At 42.0% G+C, this 23,077-nt stretch overlaps 1 protein-coding gene across 2 annotated transcripts in view; it reads left to right on the top strand.

Annotated features, from left to right (window-relative positions):
* SLC1A1 (solute carrier family 1 member 1) overlaps positions 1-9,128 on the top strand; it is a 45,931-nt gene extending 36,803 nt beyond the window's left edge. Inside the window, exons 9-12 of one of the 2 annotated variants that reach the window (XM_030467756.1) lie at positions 2,720-2,842; positions 4,654-4,848; positions 5,367-5,501; positions 8,671-9,029. In XM_030467756.1, the coding sequence (XP_030323616.1) occupies positions 2,720-2,842; positions 4,654-4,848; positions 5,367-5,501; positions 8,671-8,914 (697 nt within the window). In that variant the 3' untranslated portion in view covers positions 8,915-9,029. Of the gene's footprint in view, positions 1-2,719; positions 2,843-4,653; positions 4,849-5,366; positions 5,502-8,670 lie in introns of both variants that reach the window. The other variant, XM_030467757.1, reaches the window with a different exon arrangement.
* Positions 9,129-23,077: the final 13,949 nt, after the last annotated feature.

The following is a 23,077-nucleotide window of genomic DNA, read 5'->3' on the forward strand; positions in this document are numbered from 1 at the left end:
AAGATTGCAAATAGTAATGGTGCCCACCTTTAAATCCTTGGAGGGAAAAAGTCTCTGTGCTACCAAACTGCCTTGTACATGCCACGGTTTACCCTGATGGCTGCTGGGGTAGATCTCTGAAGCATTTCCATCTCTTATGGGATGCTCTGCAGTGGGTGATACTTCTGGTGTTGTGGAGAACACCAAAGAACAGCAGCATTTGTCTGCAAAACTGACCATCAGGGAGTGCACTTTTTAATCAGATCACACGAGCAAAGATTGCAATGTATGCACAAGGCTATAGGCTGCATGGAAGTGGTGCTTGTTCGACATTTTCCAGCCTGCAAGAATACCCTTTCCCCCCACCCCTTAGCAAACAAGAAAAGCAGTACTCTTGCCTTGTTTTGGTTTCTTAAACATGAGTATTCCCACCATTTTTTTTTCATCCTTATATTCCTGACCTCTTCTATTTGCAGTGTGTTTTGTTTGTTGGCATCCTCTGAACCTCTGTCATCCTCCCTTTAAGATTGATCCTGAGAGTTAAAAGTCATCTTAAGCATACTCCTTGTATGCCCTATCAAGAAAAATGTGGAAGTGTGAAGCCTGATGTTTCTTGTTCTCCTTCTCCTTTACTTTAACTTCCTTCTCCAACTCATCTGCTAGCTCACCTTCTACCCTGCTTTATTATTCGTGAGGACATTCAGCCCTACCAGCTCTCACCCACCACTGCTCAGTCTTTATGTCTCATTCAGATCACCATGGGTCTACAGACTTCCCCCAGTGCCTCTGCTCCAGCTGACCACCTTCAGCCTCTCACTTTTAATTGTGGCATTGTCAGCATGAAGACATATTAGCAGTCACAGCAGAGGAAAATCAGAGTAAGAGGCATAAAAGTGTCAGAAGACTCAGCATGGGGTGGAATTATAAAAACAGAGTTGGCACCAAGCGTACTCCCTCTTATCTGTGCCATGTCTGGATGTTAAAAGGAATGCCAGTTTGGGGTTCTGAGGGGCAAGATTCTTCCTGTGTCAAAATTAAGCACTAGAATAGAATTTCTCCTTTCAGTTGCTGATTATGACTTTTAGTATAAAAATTTCTGCTCCTTACTATGAGTTGCATTTTATGCATGAAAATAAGTATTATATTTTATTTTTAAATAAAAAATCAGTTGTAGAAAAGCAGATACGCACAGATAGTTTATTTTGGATAATGACATGCTCTTGCAGACACTAAAAAAGTGCAGATCAAGATTTTTCAAAATACCTAGTTGGAAGTTAGTGTGCTGCTAGATGCAGACATACTTGAAATGTTTCCTCGAGTCGAGATTTTGTGAAGGCACCACATGATACCCATACCATTTTATGTTTTTTCTGTATGTTCTGCAGAATTCCCTTTGTTCTCAGTAACCATTGTAAAAATCGTTAGGTTTCTTTCTAGAATTCTTCACAAAAATTTATCAATAAATTTGCATGCTTTTACTTACATTTCACTAAATAAGTAGCTTGCTCCCATACAGGATGAAAACTTTATTGGCTGTTGCTTTTAAAAAGGCAGTTTTTCTAGGGAAACAAATAGTGATGCTTTTGTGAATTTCTGTACTGGGGCTACAGCTCTGATAATTGCCTGCTTTTGGCAGAACAAATGGTACCATGATTAATCTCTGTTATCTGCTCTGAAGTCAAAAAGCTGTAACAACCAGAGTAATGTTCCAAAGAATATCTTTTAAGGACAGAATGAAAATCCCAAGGTCATGCATGACGAGAGTTCTAGGCTTTATATTTCCAGGCTATGCTGATTTCTTTTCACAAGAACAAGAAGCTGATGCTTGTGACCTTAGAACATACAAAATATTTCACAGACCCCTCACATATATTTAATTTCAAGTATCCTCACAGGAGGCTGTTTACCTCTAATCTTAAATTCAGCAAAGCTCTGCATTCATATGCAATCGTGATGAATGCACAATGTTCAAAATTAATGCACAAGTAGAAGGATGAGTTCGTCTCTGAGACTTACCCAAATATCCAGGCTACAACTGAGAAGCAACATCAAGAGGACAATGGGATCCTTCACATGTCAATACACTTAATTTTAAAAATTAGTATTTCAAAAGTAGCTTAGCATTTTACAGTATTTAGGATGGTGAGGCTGGATATATCTCATTTGTACAGTCTGAAATAACCCACTGTGTTTTAATTGTAGTCCTCATCTTACACAGTTTTCCAGGAAGTAAGTGTAGATTTTTTTGTACAGGATTATGTTTGAAGTTTCTGCAGAAAAATGTGGACTTCATGTCTGTGACTGGGAACCATATTTACCTTTAATTTTAAATGTGCTTTATAATAAAGGCAGATAAACTTAGAAAAATATTTTTCTTTGTTTTTCTGACCTGCCTCAAGTCTGCTTTGCAAGGATTTGGCAAGGGTGGAATGTTTTACTGTATTATAAATAACTCTCTGCATATGATTTTAAATACTATTTGTTACTTCAGTTTGTCATCTTTATCAGTTTCCAGTTTACATAAGTTAATCCTTACTGTGCCTTGGAAAGAGAGACAATTAATAATTTCTCCCTTCCAAAGGGAAGTGTAGAAGAGCATTATTCTGCATTTTGTTAAGATGGTTTTGAACATTAAGGTCATTGAAGTGTACTTGAGGACAGAGCTAGATACCTCTTACCACTGTCGTGTGAAGACAACATGGTGGATCTCTTTGTTTACCTTGTCCATTTTATTTTGCAGACTTGCAATACATTCCACTATAATTCTACCACTGATCTACTTAATAATAGTAAGGAAAAATCCTTTTCGGTTTGCCATGGGGATGGCTCAGGCACTTCTGACGGCCCTCATGATTTCTTCCAGGTAAACAAAAGAAATATTTATTTTCATAGAATCATAGGAAGGTTTCGGTTGGAAGAGACCTTTGAGATCAAGTCCAACCATTAACCTAGCACTGCCATGTATATCACTAAATCATGTCACTAAGCATCACATCTACATGTCTTTTAAATACCTCCAGGGATGGGGACTGTGCTACTTTCCTGGGCAGCCTGATCCAGTGCCTGACAATCCTTTTGGTGATGAACTTTTTTCTAAAACTTCCCTGGCACAATCTGAAGCCATTTTGCCTTATTCTGTCACTTGTTACTTGGGAGAAGAGACCAACCCTCACTTGCTACAACACCCTTTCAAGGAGTTCTATAGAGCAGTAAGATCTTCTCTCAGAATCCCAGTTCCCTCAGCCACTCCTCATAGGACTTGTTCTCCAGACCCTTCACCAGCTTCCCTGCCCTTCTCTGGCCACACTCCAGCACCTCAGTGTCTTTCTTGTAGTGAGGGACCCAGACCTGAACACAGCACTCAAGGTGCAGCCTCACCAGTGTCAAGTACAGGAGCACGATCCCTTCCCTTCTCCTGCTAGCCACACTATTCCTGGTACAAGCCAGGATGCTGTTGTCCATCTTGGCCACCTGGGCACACTGCTGTATTATACTCAGCTGCATCTTGAAGCAGACCCCCAGGGTCCTTTTCCTCTGGGCAGCTTTTCAGCCACTCTTCCCTAGGCCTGTAGTGTTGAATGGGGCTGTTGTGACCCACGTGCAGAACTTAACACTTGGCCTTATTCAGCTTCATACACTTGGCCTCGACCCATCAATTCAACCTGTCCAGGTCCCTCTGCAGAACCTTCCTACCCTTAAGCAGATCAACACACCCACCCAACTTGGTGTCATCTGAAATTTATTGAAGGTGCACTTGGCCTCCTTATGCAGATCACTGATAAATATATTAAAGAGAACTGGCTCCAGATGAGCCCTGGGGAACATCACTTGTGATTGGCCACTGTTCTCCATTAACCACAGCTCCATGGGCCCAGCCATCCAGGCAGTTTTTCACCCAGCAAACTTTATGCCTGTCCAAGCCATGATCACTCAGTTTCTCTAGGAGAATATTCTTGGAAACTGTGTTGAAGGCTTTGGTAATGTCTGGGGACACATCATCCATAGACTTTCCCTCATCCACTGAGTGGATCACCTTGTCATGAAGGAGATCAGGTTGGCCAGGCAGGACCTACCTTTCATAAACCCATGCTGACTGGGTTTGTGTTGTCTGTTTGTCCTGTGCTTGCCATATGATGGCACACAAGGTGCTGTACAGTAACGTATGCAGTAGCAATAGCATTGTTTGTGCTCTGATTTCATCACTGCTGTATTACACACCCTGATTTCACAAGAACAATTCTAAATGCCCTGCAGGTTTAAGTGTTACTTTAATCTTTACTTCTGTGGTACCTATAGAGTGCTATAGATTGCACTGACTTACACCAAATAGAGTGCCACTCCCAGAAGGAAACAGTTCTTTGCCATCCGTTTCCTTAGTCAAAGTCTTGCTAGATTTTAAGCTGCTGCACTGTTTCTATGATAACATATATAATGTGAACTTTACCATGTAATTTTGAGGCTAATTCCCATTTTTTAATTTCTCCCCATAATTAGAAGCTGTAACAAAAGTTGCTTTGGTTTATGAACCAACTCTCATTTTCGTGGTCCAGCCTTCCTGCCTGTCTTAGACGTTTGTTTGAGTCTTAGAGCAGTTTAGGCTCTGAGGAAAAGGAAAGACAGGGGAGATGACATGCTGTTTCCTGTTCTTACTTTGTGTGTTTATTTGTGTGCCAGCTCAGCAACTTTGCCTGTCACCTTCCGCTGCGCGGAGGAGAAAAATGGCATCGACAAAAGAATTACCAGGTTTGTTCTTCCAGTTGGAGCTACCATCAACATGGACGGCACAGCTCTCTACGAAGCAGTGGCAGCTGTATTTATTGCACAGCTGAATGACTTAGAGCTGGATCTTGGCCAGATAGTTACCATTAGGTAAGACTAAAGGCATCACATGCATCTTGTTGGAGGTGTTTTTGTTTCACTAATGGCACATTAACTTTGGATGAAGGTAATGGGAAAGCTGCAGCTATCATTCACAGCACAGGCAGCAACAAAAACATTCTCACCTCTTTGTCCAGGGCCTTGCCCGTGCAGCCTGGTAAGGAGGTGGGATGGGCCAGGGCATGCAGCTGGTATAGGGCATCATTCTGGAAATTGACATTATTCTTCCACTGCCAATACTTGCAAACCCAACTCAGATAGTACATCTGCTATGCCTAGTTTGCTTGTTAGTCATGCATTATTTGTTATCCTGCAGTGTAGCCACTGTATCAATACATGACTTGTAGCATAAACTTCTCACTAGACTTTCATTAAATACTATTCAAGAGGGAAAATGGAACATTTGGCCTTCTTTTTGCACTGCAGTAAGCCTATTTGTGCTAGAAAATACATTTTTTGTGCGCAACATGTGTTCTGAATTACTTTTCTGGTCTTTATTTGGGATTTAGTGTCACAGCCACAGCAGCCAGCATCGGGGCTGCAGGTGTCCCCCAAGCTGGACTTGTCACCATGGTGATTGTACTGAGCGCTGTCGGCCTCCCCGCCGAGGATGTTACTCTGATCATTGCAGTTGACTGGCTTCTGTAAGTTTCGGGCATTTCCTATTTAATTATTTCTCCTTTTTAGAAATGCTTACATAAATTGTGTGGGAAAATATGGGTCTGAGAAAGAAAGAAACAAAATGAATGAGGATTGTTGTAGACAAGTTTCTTTTTATGGACAGCGTTGTTCAGATAAAGAGTTGAATGCAGTACCATCTTTAACTCTGAGACAAGCACAAATGCAAGGGGTGGCAGTGAGTAACCTCACATCCAGAGGTGCTGTGAATCTTGAAATAGTGGCCACAAAATAAATAAATCATTAGCGTAATACGCTGGAAAGACAGACTTTACAGTATCAAGGAGTGCCTCTGGAGTGTCTCAGCTGCCATAATATTACGCTAAATTCATACACTGTTACTAAAAATCAAGTGCAGCCACAAGCAGAACATCTGAGTTGATTTCCACAAAGCACATAAAATCTGTACACTGGTGAAGATGGAGTGGAGCACACCAGGAGCTAAGCAAAGCTGGTCCTTAGCTCCATGTGCACGTGGTGGGCTCTACACGGGTCTGTGCTGCCACTTTTACTTTGCCTGGGCTGTTCTTCACTGAAAGTTTTTTCAAGAGCCAATCCCTTGATCAACAAGCACACATATGGAAGCTCAGAAAGCATTCCTTATGCCTGATCTCAACCATCTCACCTAAGAGAAACCTAGAACCCCAAGGTCCCTTTAAGCATCATTTTACAGGGACGTGTTTTCACCAGAAGTCTTTTCTGTTCAGCTTTCATCAAGATTTTTCTCTTCTATTTTTGGAAAAGCCCACGAATCACAGTGTGTATTACAGAGTTCACACACATTCAGTTTTGTCCCATGATTCACTGGGATGCACAGGTTAAGGACTACAACTTTAGTTTGTAGTCTAGCTTCTTTGCCTCGTAAAATCTGTGTCCTTTAGTGCACAGAACAAGGTCTTGTTCAGCTGCAGTAACTCACTGTGAATATTTCATTGGTATCAATGCAGAGGTCTTAATCATTTCATAGTGTCTGCCTGCCTTCTTCCTAGGATTACATTTACACTCAATGTGATGCACTCCTGTTCCTCCTCTGCCCCTTCCCAGTAATTTTCTCGATGGGTTTCTTGCACCAACCTGTATATTTCACAGATAAATATATATATAAAATGTACCTGATTACATAACTCAGTTTTGCAAACTACAGAAAGCAACATCAGTCTCCAGAAACCGGAGCTGTTTAATGGATCCAATAATCAGTTCACTTTCTGTATAAGCATAATTGCTCCAAACAAAACAGCTCCAGCCACAAGTGCATCCTCCCCATCAGCTATCTGAAGCAGGTTTGTTTGCTGCACTCCACAATCCTGTACTTTTCTCCAGCTGTTCCCTCCAGCTGTTTTCCCAGTAGGTATTTAGTTTTGTTATAGATGATGAACATCAGTAAAAAACTCTGGCTCAGAGCAGGTGCACAGACTAAACATGTCTGAGAACAGAACAAACATATATTGGTTCTTTCCCTAAAGCATTCTCCTAGCCTCAAATTGCAGCTTACAAAGTTCCTGAGGTAGACATGGTGTGGTTTTTGCATTAATAGTTCTCAATAGATTTATTCTTAAATGAATGCCTCATTGATTTTGGGACTCACATAAACTTCAAGATTTGCACACTATCTAGCAATGTGTGCACAGAGATGTATTTAATTTTGTCTTAATCTAGACACCTAAGCATTTCATTCATTGTCCTCTAATTCTTATCAAGGAGTCAGAGAGAAAGAGAACAGTAATTCTCTGTTTCTCATAATTATTCTCATAATCAAATTTTTACATATCTGATCTCATCTCCACTTTGAAAGACCATGGTTTATGATTTTTAGGCACAAGAAAAATACTTGGAAGCTACCTGTTCCACCATGGCAGATAAAAAAATCAGCTGTTTCTGATTCTAGTTTAGATGTTTTTCAGATAAGGCTGTCTTGCTGTGTAAAGCAGAATAAAAATTAATTTCATGTATCAGGGATCATTGCCAGTGCATTTTGCACCTCTTCAGATGGAATGCACATCATGATGCAACGTAGATAATTAACGCTTTTGCCTTTTGCACTTATTGCCTATAGTGTATTATTTTACAGCTAGTAGTGGCTCATTAACAATCCTGCAGTTAAATATGAACTTAGCAAGATTTTACTACGTAGCCTTAAGAAGTACTTCTGTTTTTAATGAAGAAAGAACATTTTTGGAAAATATTATGAAATACGAGTTTCCAGTGCTATTGATTTCCTCACTTGTCACACTGATCCTACCAGAATTTTACTTTCGCCCTCTCTATTCTTTTCCACATGGCACTAGAGTTCAACACTCGTAGCTGAAAAACATCTGAGACACACTGATACACTTTCAGTATTATTTTTGCAGTCCCTTCTAATTGTGAAAAAATCCACCTCGACATCTCTTCACAGACAGAGCAACTTGCTCTTCCACAAAGCCCTTGCACCCTTCTGTGCACCCTGAAAGGAAGAACAGGGAAGCATGATCTTCCCCTGCCTCTACCTTCCACACCAGTTTTCACACTGTGCTATATTGCATGATTTTGTTACTTGTCTGCCAATTGGTGGCAGATTTTTTATGGCCTGTCAGTCACATTTCTGGTGGGAGACAAATCAACAGAAGCATCACACTCCTTTTAGTGACTTTTTTAATACAACTTAGTACTTCAGTCTTTTAACAAGGAGAAGAAGCTAACAGAAGATCAGCCTTTCCCTTTCCAGGGTTTGGTCCTGAATGCTGAAGATACTGGGCTGGGCACTCCTCTGGCCGAGGCAATGCTTGTTGGAAAGACAAAAGGCACAATGCAGACTTTTCTGCTTGCACTTCAGGGCGTGAGAAGTGAGACATGCATTTTGTAAGGGTGTGCACAGCAGTGTGATTACTGCTTCAGCAGACTAGTGACATAACTTAGAATTTTACACACCCTATACAAAGTAATTTGTCATGAAAGTGATGCCTAATTTCTTCAAATATATGCTGGGAAAGTTCTGTTTCTTGTTCTACAAGATCTTTTTCTTTGAATTGTAGGATTATTCTAAATCTGCACTAGTAAAAAAGCAGCTTTGCATTTGCTAGAGTAGCTTACTTTTACTGAAAGGATTTTCTAAGTAACATACAGAGTAGTTTGTCTAACAACATTTTTATTCCATAGGGATCGATTCAGAACCATGGTGAATGTCTTGGGAGATGCCTTTGGTACAGGGATAGTGGAGAAGCTCTCCAAGAAGGAGCTGGAACAGATGGATGTCACATCTGAAGTAAACATAGTCAATCCTTTTGCCTTGGAAACAATACTTGATAGTGATGAAACAGAGGCCAAGAAATCATACGTTAATGGAGGCTTTGCTGTAGATAAGTCTGACACCATATCCTTCACACAGACATCTCAGTTCTAAATACAGTATCTTCCAGGTAAAACAGGAGCCCTACAGGACATGTCCACATGCAATATCTCAAAAAGCATAAAGGATAGTTGAGAGTTAATTACATCTCACATGCATTTGATTTACTACGCAGACTCTGATTCTCCTTACCAATTCTGCCCCTTCCTTTCCCTTCTCCCAAGAATCTTAACTCTCCACATCCAGTTCTTCCTGATAGATGCAGAAAAAAGCAGTTGTAAAATACTTTAAAAAAAAAAAAAAAAAATATATATATATATATACACAATAATGGTGAGGCTATGAAATGCCTCTTCACAATCAGCATGCTCATAAATGGATATATTAGCTGGGGACAGCCAAACGTGTTTTACTCAGGAGTAGCACAGCATTCCATATCCTACACCACACCTGTACGAGATCCCTTTTAGCATCCTTGCCTTCTGAACAAATTGCACTGTACTTGACACCTACTGTAACTTTATAATGTGCCAAAATACTCATTTCTGCAGACGAGGGGATATCATTTGGGTTATTCAGGAAGGAACAGACCAGAAAGGCCTTGTAATAAGTGTTTTACTGTGAACAGGGTTTCATTTTTCTTTAATTGTGAAATAAGTGGGCATGGAAGATTTTCCAGTACTTATGTAGCTAGGTTTCACCATGCCTTTCACATGAATGCCAGCTGTTGGGTTTGGCCTTCAGCTGTGAAATAAATTGCTGTAGCTTTGCTCTTCTGGGACTTGAAGAGTTTTTGTAAAGTGATATTTCACTGACTTAGTAGCCTCCTAGAAGTACATTCCACCAGAAGCAGAAATAAGCCTGTTTACTGTTGTTCATCTTTAAGTCTAAACAATTCATAGTGCAAATTCTAAACCTTTCCTCATTGGAATAAAAACAGATAGAATATCAAGAATATAGGAGGCATACCTTTTTCTAGAAAGAAGCACCTGTCACTAAGCTTTTTACACAGACTGGTTGGTGTTTTGCTCCACTGCCAACATACCAGCTAAACTGTATTTTACAAAGCATTTCTGGACCCAGAGAGTCATGTGTTCAGGTGGCTTGCTACAGGATAAGAAGCAACAAGAATTTCCTGATAAGGAATCTCCATTTTCTAAAACATTTTATACAAGATTTCCATGGTGCAAAAATCAGTCTCTCAAGGGAGGAGTTGCTGTAACAAGTTGGTTTTTTTTTTGCCTTGCACATTAAAGTTCTTTGCCATTTTATATGTAAAGTAGACTGAAATTCATATACAGTTATTTGTAAATAAGCTTGTGGTAAACCTAAAATTGCACTCAAATGCTAGCAAAAATCCCTTGAAGATCCTGCAGTGTTATATACTCGATTGAATTCTACACTTTTGTATTTAAATAAACAAGAAGTGTGCCAAAGAGAACTGATTAAGTAAAAAAAAAGAGAGTATTTACTGAAGGTTTTGATAAATTGCACCTTAAATGGCAGGTCAATGAGCTATTATACTGTATTTAAATTAAACATTGTGAACTATATGGAAGTGTTAATCTAAGTATTAGAATGTTTATACAAAATAAAGGATATGCACAAACTGATTACATCAATCTTTTACTTGTGCAGAAATAGTATGAGACAGTCTTTATTTGTATAGCTTTGCTTATAAGAGTAAAAAAACACCAGTTTCCACACGTAGCCTATAATCTAGCTTTGTCTTTTCTTTGCTTTTTTTAAGTCACTCTTTTATGATCAACCCATTATATATTCACCCTGTTATGATGTACTGTGAACAGTGTTCCTAATGTGTTCCAAATAAAAAATTCTTTCTTCTCTTGTTTTAGCTCATCATCGTCTTCTCACTGCAAATATTGAGTTCTTTTAGCTATAGGAAGAAAAACAAAACTGGGTGAATTTAGGAGTTATCTTCACTAGTGACTCAGATGTAGCTTTGGCAAGAGTTGTTCTCTGCTTTCAATAAAATAAATGCTCTAGAGGACAGCCCTGAGATTGCAAGGAAGCCCTCTGACTATGGTTGATCTGAGTTGGGAATAAACACATAAGCAGGGGATTATGTATTTATTATTTATTCATATAGACCATATTCAGCTAAGCAGGGGTTGATGGTACTGTTCTGCCACCTGTTCATCACCAAAACATCTACTGGAGACACAAGGGTGCTTTTCCTGACACAATATTCTGAATCTGTACCTTCTGTATATGTGGAAAGATCCTATGTGGTCAATGCATCCTCTTCACCATAGGCTTCTGGTCTGAAAGCTTTCAGAGGGTGGTGGAGAGTCTCCTGTCAGAAAAGCACTTGCAGGTTTTGGCGCTCTACACCAAACCATAGTGTTATGTTCCTTCCTGTTTGGGGGGCTGGGGGGGCTGCAGAAGCTATCACAGGATTGCACCCTGAATTTTTAATAGCTTTAACTAATGGAGGATGAGGTTTGCCATGCACATATCCCTGCAGAAATGCTCAGGCCCTTGCAGACAACTGAGAAAGGAGAGCACCTGAACATAAGCATACAGAGGCCTGTCAACATCAGCAGGTCATCTGTGTCAGGTCCACAAGTGTAAACTACATAAAAACAGTCATGACATATGCGGTTCACTTGTCTAATATTCCTTGATAAAAACAGAAACTGCCCAGTTTGAGATCTTCAATGTCACAACCAATCACTTCCTCAAACTCATAATGAAGTCCTTCCCCTAAATTAAAGTCCCAGGCCCTGTTTGTGTACAATGTACCTTGGAGCACCTCCTGACACCCAGCAAGTGAGAAGCTAAACAGTAAAGCATGCACAGCTGTGCAGAGCCGCAGCTAGGCAGAGTTTTCCTCTTTTTACCTTTTCCCTTGTTTTTTGTCTGCAGCTTTTCCTGGCCCAAAGTAGGGCAACACTTATCAGACCACAAAACCCAAGGCAAGACAGGACTGCTAGGGCATAGGAGGCAGATGAGGCAAGAAACAGCAATGAAGTCACAGCCACTTGACAACCAGATCAGTGTTGTATGCTGAAAGAGTGAAAGGGATAATGGGGAAAGGCTGTGACCTGTTATAAATACCCTTTCTTGGCTGGCTGTTGATAAAGGTTGAGTAGATAACAGATTTTCGGGGTTTTTTTAACCCACTAATCCCCACAATGTTTACCAAATGTGCTGGTTTTTTTACCCAAAAAAACTACATCATCATAACATCGAGAAAAACATGTGGGGAGGAAGGAGAAGCAGAGCTAATCCCCATCCACCTATGCAACTCGGGTTGGTAGGGAGGTGGAGGAGTCAGCAATGAATGTGTGAAGTTGAACCTGGGAAGAAGAGGGCAGCTGGGTGAGAATGGGGTTTAGATTTTGTTTCTCTTGTTGAAACTCTCTTTTCAGTTTGCCATAAATGAAATTAATTTCCTCAAATCAAGTCTGTTCTGTTTGTGACAATGATTTATCAGTGACCTCCCTGTTGTTATGTCAACCCATGAGCTTTCCTATCTTATTCGTCCCTTTGGTCCTGTCAAGGATGCAGGAGAGAGAGCCTGGGTGCACAGATGGCAGCTGGACAAGGCTAACCCACCACGTAGACATAATATATACATACACAGAATTATAAACACAAAGGAGTGTATAAACATTACATATTTTGTTTATACATCTATACACTGTACTAGATGATACGAAACAGGCTGTTCAGAGGGGCTGTGGAGTCTACTATGGAGATACTCAAAAAACACTAGGATGCCACCCTGTGGAACCTGCTCTGAGTTAACCTGCAGAGGCCCCTTCCAACCCTTCTGTAGTATAGGTAGTATTGCTATGCTGCACTATTTAATAGATAATAGACACATATTTGTCAAGATATAGAAATACACACAGCTCTAGAAGCGAAGGTATAAAATGGATAAAATGCTCTTTAATAAAAGCTAACGGGATGAATAGGGTGGGTCGGGGTCCACCACTTTACCAGGCTGCAGAAAAAGCACAACATATCTGGAGTGGGGACTAGAAAAGCAGATGGATGACAAAAAGGTGGTGGGATACAGACAGAGGTGGGACACATTGGAACGTGCCTGAGTGCTGCAGAGGCCACCAAGGGTCCCCTGGTGCAAGTCATTTCACATGGAGAAACCAATCCTGTGAGCTGGACCAAGAAGGAAAAGATCTTAAGGGAATCCAAACAGCCATGGAAATCAGAAGAGCCAGCCAACAGATGGCTCACAAAATGGGTTTGGAGGTGTCTGACAGAGAAGGTAGAGGAGCAACGTGATTTCTGTCAGATCTTCTAGCTACCTGTAAGAACACTACGGGGTGCAAGTTGCTGCAATATTTGTTGCCTTATCCTTAGGTTGGTGACTTCACAGAAAGTTTCAGGTAGTTGTGTCTGACTGAGGGGGAATCAGGAGCATGCCATGACTTACCTGCCTGCCTGTCTGGGCCTGCAGCAGCCAAGGAGAGGAGCACAGGCACAGAAGTGACAATGGTACTTAAGGGGAAAAAAAAAAAAAAAAAAAAAAGGAAGAAAAGCCTGAAGAAGTCTTGATTGGCAACCAACTGCTTTCCTACTCTGTCAGCAGTTTCTCTGTACTTGAGTTAAAATGATTGTACAGTGCCTCCTTTCACAAGCCTGTGTAATAGCATGTGAGTAGATCTCTACACCACAGCTTCTGTTAGCAGAGATCCACTGTTCTCTGGCAGAGCTGGGCAGTTTTGAGGGCATAACTCCCCTTTTTTAAGCTGCTAAAAGGAAAATTACTGATCTCAGCAGAAGCCAAGTGTCAACCTGGCTTGCCAATGGAGATGTTTATAGCTTAGAGAAGGGAGCAAGAAAATAGCCTGAAAGAAACAGTTTTGGCAGAGAGGGATGCACAATGGTGAGCAGGCTTGGTGGATATGCAACAGTTTTCCATCATAATGACAGTATCACACTTGCTAATGATAGACATAATATCCAAGCTTGCCTCAGCCATTGATCCAAAAGGCAACACATGTTCTGAGACAGAGGAGGCTTTTGAAACAATTTTAGAATATAGTGCAAGCCCAAGAAGTTACAGAAGGACGAGGGAAAGCAATTTTTAAACCAGCCTCCAAACAAACTATTAAAGTAGATAATGTTCACCGTGTCATTACAAATAATGAACTAAACATCTCTGCTACAGGGAATTTTAATGATGCTCAAAACCAAGGTATGGAAATATTCTATAGCATGAAATGCTTCTTGCTACACTGCTACATTGTCAAAATTTATAAAGAGCTGTAGCCATAGCTTCCATCAAGTCACCAGAGCCAGGCTGGTGGACATAAACATTTTCAACTCTGCAAGGGCTTGGAAAACCACAGATGAGGTTGTGTTAAAATTAAAGTATCAGTGTCTCTGCTCAAAAAGGGACACAAAATCAGGGAGTCTAGCAGGAGATTTGGGACAGGTTAGGAAGATGTTCACAGGTGAAATTTTCATAGGAGGTGAAATTATGAGAAAGGGACAGCTGCCTGCATGCTACTTAGCAGATCATGATCACAAAGCCACTGAGGGGACATCTTACCTGGAAAAACTTCCAAGAAATTAATCAAGACAAAGATAGAATCTACAGAAATGGGAAGAATATCACTGCAGAAGGGAAAGGAAGAAAGAAAACAGCTTCTGTAAAAGTGGTGTGGCTACTCAAAGAAGTTTAACAGGAGCCTACCATATCCAGAATATCCAGCACTGGCAGCCAAGCAAGGGAAAGGGGAAGGGTGGCAGAAAGGTGATCATGGAACCCTATGATAGAACCCCACTGATAGACCCTATCAGTGTCAGGACTGGCATCTCTCTACAGTACTAGCATGAATTTTACTGGTTAGGTTAGGCTAGGTTAGGTTAGGTTAGGTTAGGTGCCTTGGGTCCTCAGATAAATAGGAATGCATTTAGTGAAAATTCTGCACAGCTGGAATGACACCAGCAATCAGCATCAGCAAAGATGCTACCTTTGAAATACCACCACAGGGTAAGGATGTGGCAGTATACTTTGCAGAAGTATAACATCTGTCTCTTGATGGAACATGAAAACTTTCAAATTAACCCCTACATTGAAAAGAACTCCAGCGATCAACTATCCAGCACTGTGTCAGTGACCCTCATCATAGTGAAAACAAAGTTTAAAGCAGACAAAGTCCTTACACTTGTTCTAAAAACAGATATCTAGCACTTATTTGGCAGGCTTCTCTGCAGACTGCTCCTAAGAAACTGCTGTCAGGTAGTGTAATGGAAAAAAATTATGGGGACCAATCCTTGTATATGAATTATTAGAGAGCTCAAGATGGCAATGATCTCCTTGGTTTTCAAACTATTTTCTTTCGAAGTATGGTGTCACTGTTGCAGGTATTTTCTGTAGTCTGTTTAGAGAGCCCATTCCGTGATTGAAAAGGGGATTGGATACTCTTAAGCAACACATCAGCAGCACCATTCAAGATACTGAAAAACACACGTTTGGACATGTTTCCAAGGTTGTCCCAAAAAAAGTTGGAAATGCAAGGAAATCAAAAAGGCTTGGAACTTATTTGTATTAAAAAAAAAAAAAAAAAAAAAAAAAGGCATAAAGAGTTATATGTCTCACCACCCAGCCTTTTAAAAGGACAGTCAACAGTCTCACCAGGACAAGTAGAAAAAGAGCATAAAGCCAGGCTGAACAGTGCAAAAGAAACAGAAAAAACAGAGGAAGATGTCCCATTCTTCCCATAAAAGAGGAAATATATGTTGTTGTTGTTTTGTTTTGTTTGTTGTTGTAGTTACTATTTTATTTTGGTATTTGTTCCCATGGTAGTGAAAGTCTTGCACTGCATATATGCCCCAACTGGACAGAGGTTATGGCAGTGATATTAAATTATCTTTGAAAAGATTTGCCTGTCGTGCATCCTTTCAATGGTCTAAACCTTGTAGTTATGTAGGTGGGCAGCTGGGGCTGGGAGCATTGGAGTTGCCCTGTGGAAGCTTTGCAGGCAGAAGCAGCTATAGGCACAAGAGAGGAGGAAGTGTCAGAAAATTAAGAGAGGAAATAAAGGCAGAAGTCTGGGGCAAGAGGCTTCACGGAATCTGTAGAGGCTCAGAGAGGACTGGAGGAAACAGTGATGTAGGAAAGCCAGATATAAGGAAGAGAGCATCGAATGCAGCAGTAAATATAAGTTGGGGGGGAATTAATGGAACAGGAGCTGGGTATAAAGGAGAGTGTGGAAGATCTCCACTGGGAGTTCAAAGCCTAAAGAAGATGGGAAGAATAACTAAGTAGGCTGAAGATGAAAAGGTACAAAAAAATAATTTTATGTGTGTTTCCCTATTCAGAGATCTAATACAAGGGGATTAAGGATCATGATTTTATAAGATGGAAGGATGTGATGAATGAGACATTAGAAATAATGTACACAAAGGGATCATATGGGATCAGAGGGAAATTGAGATGTGACTGTTGGATCTCTTTCAGCAGGCTGAATTCTAGTTTGGATCTTAGCTGGGAGGCAATCAGAGAGAAGGTACAGAGTCTCCTCATCTGATTCACATTACAGGTAGAGGTCCACAAGTGCTGACCTGAGGGTGTCTCTTAGTCATCTGCCCTTTCCAGCCCATCAGGATTTTTGCACATTAGCTGCCATTCTGCCCTTGGTCCATATACATGTCTGTTTGGTTCTTGGCAGCCAGTTACATGCCTGGCAAGGCTGGTTAACTCCAGGAATGCTCTGTTGCTATGGAGTGATGAAAAACAAAGGCTACAGGTGATGTATTGGATTTCCATCTGTGAATGAGCACAACAGTGGTGTTTGTAGCATAAGAAGTAAATGTATAAATTTAAATCACACTTGGGACCCCCAAAACAAAGAACTGAACAGCTGCATCATATGAGCCCATATGAGTGTAATTGACAAGAGAACAAGTGAATCACTGTATTTGTTCTCTTTTTCTGGCAACAGTAGTAACAACTGATGAAACAGGACACTGCCTGTTCCTACAGTCTATTTTCCTTTTGTCTTCCAAATGGGGTACTGCAACCCTGCTGTTCTGCATTGGCATGTAGAAAGCTATTTCAATCTGCCACTAGTTTTTATTCCAATGACAAATCCAAGCCTAAGATATTTCATAATCAAGGGAAGGACTGTAAAACCATCCTACTGACGTTCCCTCCCACCCTCATTCCCTCCCTCTTCTATATAGGCTAAGAGTGGGACTTGCCCACCCCAGACTGCAGAAGTGACAGAATTAATATTCTCTAGAGAATACTGTAATGATTAATAACCTTGTAGGAGTTAGATTTTAAGAGACCTAGTATGAGTTAAGTTTTCAGGATAAGGCTCTTCATTTCACTGAGGTTATCTCCCACTGATCAGATAATTGCTAGCATCTGATCATTGTTTGGAGTTATGGAAACATCACAAGTCTTGGTTAGCTTACCATTTGCCTGGAGGAGCTGCCCTAGAGAAAAGAAGAATAACATAGGAACAAGGATGAATGAGTCAGTGTTGCTAGCCCAGTGCAAGAAGCAGACATCATATTAACAGTTCCTCTCACTGTCTGTTTCTACAGACTACTTTATTTAACACAGCTGGCAGTCGCTGTAAAGAGGCTTCCAGCTCCCAGACTAGCTGTAAGTTAAAAGTTTTTACAGGGATAAGGTCAGATGCTTCAACTGGGGAAATTTACATCACTGAAACCCAAACCCTGATGATGTTTCCCACTAAGTTTATCTGAATTTATGTGGTATTTCCACTAAGTTTGCCAGTAGCATGGTTGCCCACTGGTTGTTTCAGCAGCTGAAATGGCATGTGATAATCCACTTATACTTACAATAGTGGCAAATCCAACATTCAGTCACAAACCTGTTTAGCAAGAACTTCGGAATGAGAGGAGGTGGAAAACTGTACAACCAATCCTCCAAGCACAGTGTCATGAATGCATTTTCTGTAATACATATTCCTCACTGTCACAGACACATAGCTTCCACTTTCAGCTGAAGTCCTAGTTTTTCCCAAGTGTGCCAATGCCAATCTCCTTAAAAATGTAGGAGTTTCTTTTCACTTTCAGCTGTGAAACAGAAGGAGACTAATAAGACCTGTGAACCTACTATTAGAAAGTGGTACTGGTAAGCAACAGGAGGAGTTGGTACTCCCACAATGATTTATCAATTTGTGAGCCTGATAGCAGCTGCTATCAGTTGTCCTGTCTTCTACTGTTTCTGACCTCCAACACTGAAGAAAAAAATTGTGGAAGAGGCAAAACAGAATTTTTGTTCTCACCACCAGAAATTCCAGTTTCTGCAGTCTTCCAGTGCAGACTAATAATCTGTGTAGTTATGCCTGCACTGGTGGAGTTACACAGGAATGACCTTGAGGTTGAGAACTGACCTTGCTGCATATGAGAAGCACATAGGAATGGGTTGCTTGTTTGTCTGTTATCTTCTGATTCTCCTCAGCAGCCTTTCTGAACGTTGATTGTTACTTACCTCACTACATAAGCCACTTTTCTGATAAAAAATTTGTAATCCCAAAGAATCCCGTTTATGTAAGGTAGGTGTTCCACCACTCAGAGACTGTTTTTGTGTCATCCTTTAGATGGCAGCAGAGGTACAATGAATTTCTTTTGGCAGCTCTTCCGGGTCTCTTGCTACTATCACGTTTTAACAGTGAGGCATCCTGCTCTAGAGAAAGCTACGAGGGATGGTGTCCCTTGCCATGCACTGCTTCAACTCTGTTGGAAACAACCGAAAAGTATCCTCTGGACAAGATACTTTTATCATTTCTCTTGAAGTTAAGCAATGAATTAACCTGACGTGTTTTGCAAGGCAGCTTCTGAGAATGAAGCTGAGATGCCCTTGAAGGAAGGTCTGTCCCTCTGAGTGTTCACTGTGCAGCAGCTGCTATCAGAGAGCGAGCAGCCTAAGCCTTCTGATAACCCTGAATTTATCCCAGATGCAGAAATATTTTAAGTGTGATACAGTATCAGTAAGAAAAATAGTGGTAAATATAGACTAAGCAATCCTCTTTCTTTACAAGGGGGTCTCAGGCACCTATCCCTGCAATCACTGAGATCAAGTTGTATATATGTATATATATATGTATATATACACATACACATTTGCATACCTTTGTGTATATGTTTCTTTTTGCATGTCTTACTGTCCTTCTGTTCTAGTAAACCTGTTTCTGCTTTAATTTCCAACTTTTAAGTCTTGTCCTTATTCCCCTTTCATCATCCCTTGGGAGGGTAGAGGAGAGTAATAGAGACCAGTTTTTTTCTGTGGTTTTTGGTCTTCCCAGATTGCTAAACAGGGACAATTAGGCTCTTAAAGGCCAGACTTTTTACAGGAGACTAAACATGCATTTCCCAATTGCCAGCAAATTGAGTGGACCAGGATAATTTCTGGTACCAACATAAGAAACTAAAGAGAGGTCCTTCGGCACTGGAGCATGGAGGTGTCAACGTTCCCTCCCACTTCCTGCCCATTCTCTATAAGCGCCACTTATTTATTATAAACTCCATGAGCCAGGGGAGCCCTGCTCTCTCTTTTACTCGGTCCTTGCTTCTCTGCTGCTTCTCTGAACTTCTTTACCACCAGCTCTTGAGAATCCACATCCATCGGATGCTGGGAAGAGCTGTGGATCCCTCTCCTGAGTTGGCCCTGCCACAGGGGTCCCTCAGGCACCTGTCCCTGATATAACTGAGACTGGGTTGTGTGTATTTATATGTATCTGTGTCTGTATATGTTTGTGTATTTGTTTCTTATCCCACATCTTACTGCCTTACTCCTGTTCAAGTAAACCTTTTTCTGTTTTAATTACCAGCACTTAAGTCTCTCATCCTTATTCTGTTCCCATCTTCCCTTGAAAGGAAGGAGGAGGGCGATAGAGGAGTTCTGTCCGCTGGTTTTTGGACTGCCCAGACTGCTAAGTTGGTACCATGAGGATTTTAGAGGCCAAGCACAGTGACTCGGCGCATATTTCCTACATGCCAGCAGAGTCAGACTAAGGGGTTTGCATCAGTTTTTTTCTTAACCATGTTTGACTTTAATGCTCCTGCTGATACTTAGCTTCTGTGAGCAAAATTGACCACTCTTGAGCATATCCCTAGACAGTCCCTTAAGCAGTGTCCTGAGTAGTGTGACAGTGTATGTAGTGTGCCTCTCATGGGGTCATTATCTCACATGGTTTCTCTTGGAAACAAGAAGCTGGGACTGTGCCCTCAGCCTCTGGACCCTTTCTGTATGGCCAGGATGAGGTGGCTGACACAGAGCAATACAGAGTCTGAAGAAATAGTGGGCCACTGTTTATGCCTCATTTAAATCAAAATCATACTGAGACTTATGCCTCTATTCTGCCTGAGTGCTTGTTCTTTTATCTCTGATACATATGATAACCCCTGTATTTTACGGAATTTCTGTACAATAAGTCTAAATAAATATTGTGCTATTGCCCTAATACACTTAGTAATAGGGACTATCCAAAAAGCAGTGTGTTTTCTGCTAAACTGTTGCCATGAAAACTTCTCAGTGCAGCAGTGCTTTTTTCGAGATCTGCCAGAAAAATAGAGGACTTATCTCTGGGGCAGAGAACATTTCTTACTTATTTAGGTGTACAACACTTAGCAGAAGAATATATTCTTACTGATTTTCCCCTGCGCTGCCTTAATATAAACACTAAGGGGCAGCACATGCCTCAATAAGTTACTCCCTGCTCATTTAGGCTGCATATTTTTTTTTTCAGCTCATGGAAACAGAATGCAACTGTTTTCTCACTGTATCATAACTAGTTAGGGAAGTGTGGGTAGCAAACCAAAAATGTACACAAAAATTTCACACACAGCATCTCTTCTTCAGTGATCACTGCAGTGCACAAATAGATGAACCACACAGAACCTCCACTCAGTAGCCTGTACGGCAGCATTTTAAACTGACTTCAAGTATGTGTTGGCCTAAAAGGTTTTCCTATATACTTTTATAAGCTATCAACTCTGAGATAGATCATGAATGGAAATTCATAGAAACAGACAGAATAAGATGGTGTCATTAGTCTTACTATTTGTGGCATATGTTTTTAGAGAACTGAAGCAAGAAGTATCTACAAGTAGCTAAAGGGTGGGTGCAAGGAAGATGAAGTCAGGCTCTTCTCAGCAGTTCCCAGTGACAGGATGAGGGGCAACAGGCACAAGCTGGAACATAGGAAGTTCCATTTAAACTTAAGAAAAAACTTGTTTACTATGAGGGTGACAAGGCAGTGGAACAGGATGCCCACAGAGGCTGTGAAGATCTCCCTTCTCTGGAGATACTAGAAACCTGCCTGGATGTAGTCCTGGATAATGTACTGTAGGTGATCCTGCTCTGGTGGGAGAGTTGGACTGGATGATCTCTGGAAGTCCCTTCCAACTCTGATAATTCAGTGATTCTGTGAACTGTCAGGAAGCAGCTAGGGAGCTAACTCAGCACCTATGGAATGCACAGCCGCTTGCTGGAAAAAGAGCTAGTTCATTTGTGTTTTCTGCTTGGTCCACAGCATTCTTAATACAGAGAATTTGCATACCCACCGAAAAGTACCTAACTAGTTGTGCAGTATTGAAGTGCATGAGGCAGTTGAAAAGTTTGCTTTTCAGATGCCATTTTTGCACTTTGCAAGTAGGTCTTCATGGTCCTAATTTTATCATTCTCTCCATCACTCTCACTCACACTTTGCCTCCCTGCCAGGACCTCCAGGAGACTACAGAACACACGACAAATGCTCTCATAACACAGGCTGTGGTTAGGTCACCCCAGCAGACTGATGCCCAGCCAGTCTGCAGGCGATGGCTACACTGGGAAGAAAGGCCCAGGTTTTATTGTGGACCATGGCGTTACATGGTGTGGAACAGCCCTGTGGTCCACTGGGGTTGGATGTCCCTGTTGTGTCCTCTCCCAGCCTCCTTGCTCCAGGACATACATAGAGGAACCTAGGAAACCTCAGGGCTCTGCAAGGGCTCTGGGGGGGAGTGTGGATTAGCTGGAAGGCAGGAGGGCTCTGCAGAGGGACCTGGACAGACTGGAGAGTTGGGCTGATTCCAATGGGATGAGGTTCAACATGGCCAAGTGCCGGGTCCTGCACTTTGACCACAACAACCCCATGCAGTGCTACAAGCTGGGGACAGAGTGGCTGGAGAGCAGCCAGGCAGAAAGGGACCTGGGAGTCTGGATTGACAGGAAGCTGAACATGAGCCAGCAGTGTGCCCAGGTGGCCAAGAAAGCCAATGGCATCCTGGCCTGTATCAGGAACAGCATGGCCAGCAGGTCCAAGGAAGTGATTCTGCCCCTATACTAAGCGCTGGTGAGGCCACACCTCGAGTACTGTGTCCAGTTCTGGGCCCCTCAGGAAGGATATCGAGGTCCTGGAGCGGGTCCAAAGGAGGGCAACCAGTCTGGTGAAGGGACTCGAGCACAAGTCCTATGAGGAGAGGCTGAGGGAGCTGGGGCTGTTCAGCCTGAAGAAAAGGCGGCTCGGGGGAGACCTCATCGCTCTCTACAACTCCCTGAAAGGAGGGTGTAGCCAGGTGGGGGTTGGTCTCTTTTCCCAGGCAACTCTCAGCAAGACAAGAGGGCATGGACTTAAGTTGTGCTGGAGGAGGTTTAGGTTAGATATTAGAAAGAATTTCTTTACGGGGAGGGTGATCAGGCATTGGAATGGGCTGCCCGGGGAAGTAGTGGATTCTCCATCTCTGGAGATATTTAAAAAGAGACTGGATGTGGCACTCAGTGCCATGGTCTAGCAACTGCAACGGTGGTTTAAGGGTTGGACTCGATGATCTCTGAGGTCCCTTCCAACCCAGCCAATTCTATGATTCTATGATTCTAAGTGCTGCTCAGCACCAGGGAAAGCATGGAGGTGTTTCCAAGGCTGTCTGGGCCCAAACACAAAACACGGTGCCATGTGGTCAGTTGTGCCTCTCCCTGCATCCTGCCCCCTGGTAGCTTCCTCTGTGACGTCAGAGCTGTGACGTCACACCGGGTGGGGACAGCAGGCTGGCACCCTGCACCACACAGCGCTGTGCTCTCAACCTCCTGCCTGGAAAGAGCTGCCTGCATCCTGGGGGCTGTGTGCCTGTGGCAGCCATTGTCTGTCACCAGAGAATTAGGTCTGGGGCTCTCTCCCAAGTGGCCTCTCCTGGGCAGGCAACACTCCTGCAGTAGAAGGAGGAAAGGCAAGCTCACAGGGAGCTTCATTTCCTCCCAGG

Source organism: Calypte anna, chromosome Z, assembly GCF_003957555.1.
Source record: "Calypte anna isolate BGI_N300 chromosome Z, bCalAnn1_v1.p, whole genome shotgun sequence".
Classification (NCBI taxonomy): domain Eukaryota; kingdom Metazoa; phylum Chordata; class Aves; order Apodiformes; family Trochilidae; genus Calypte; species Calypte anna.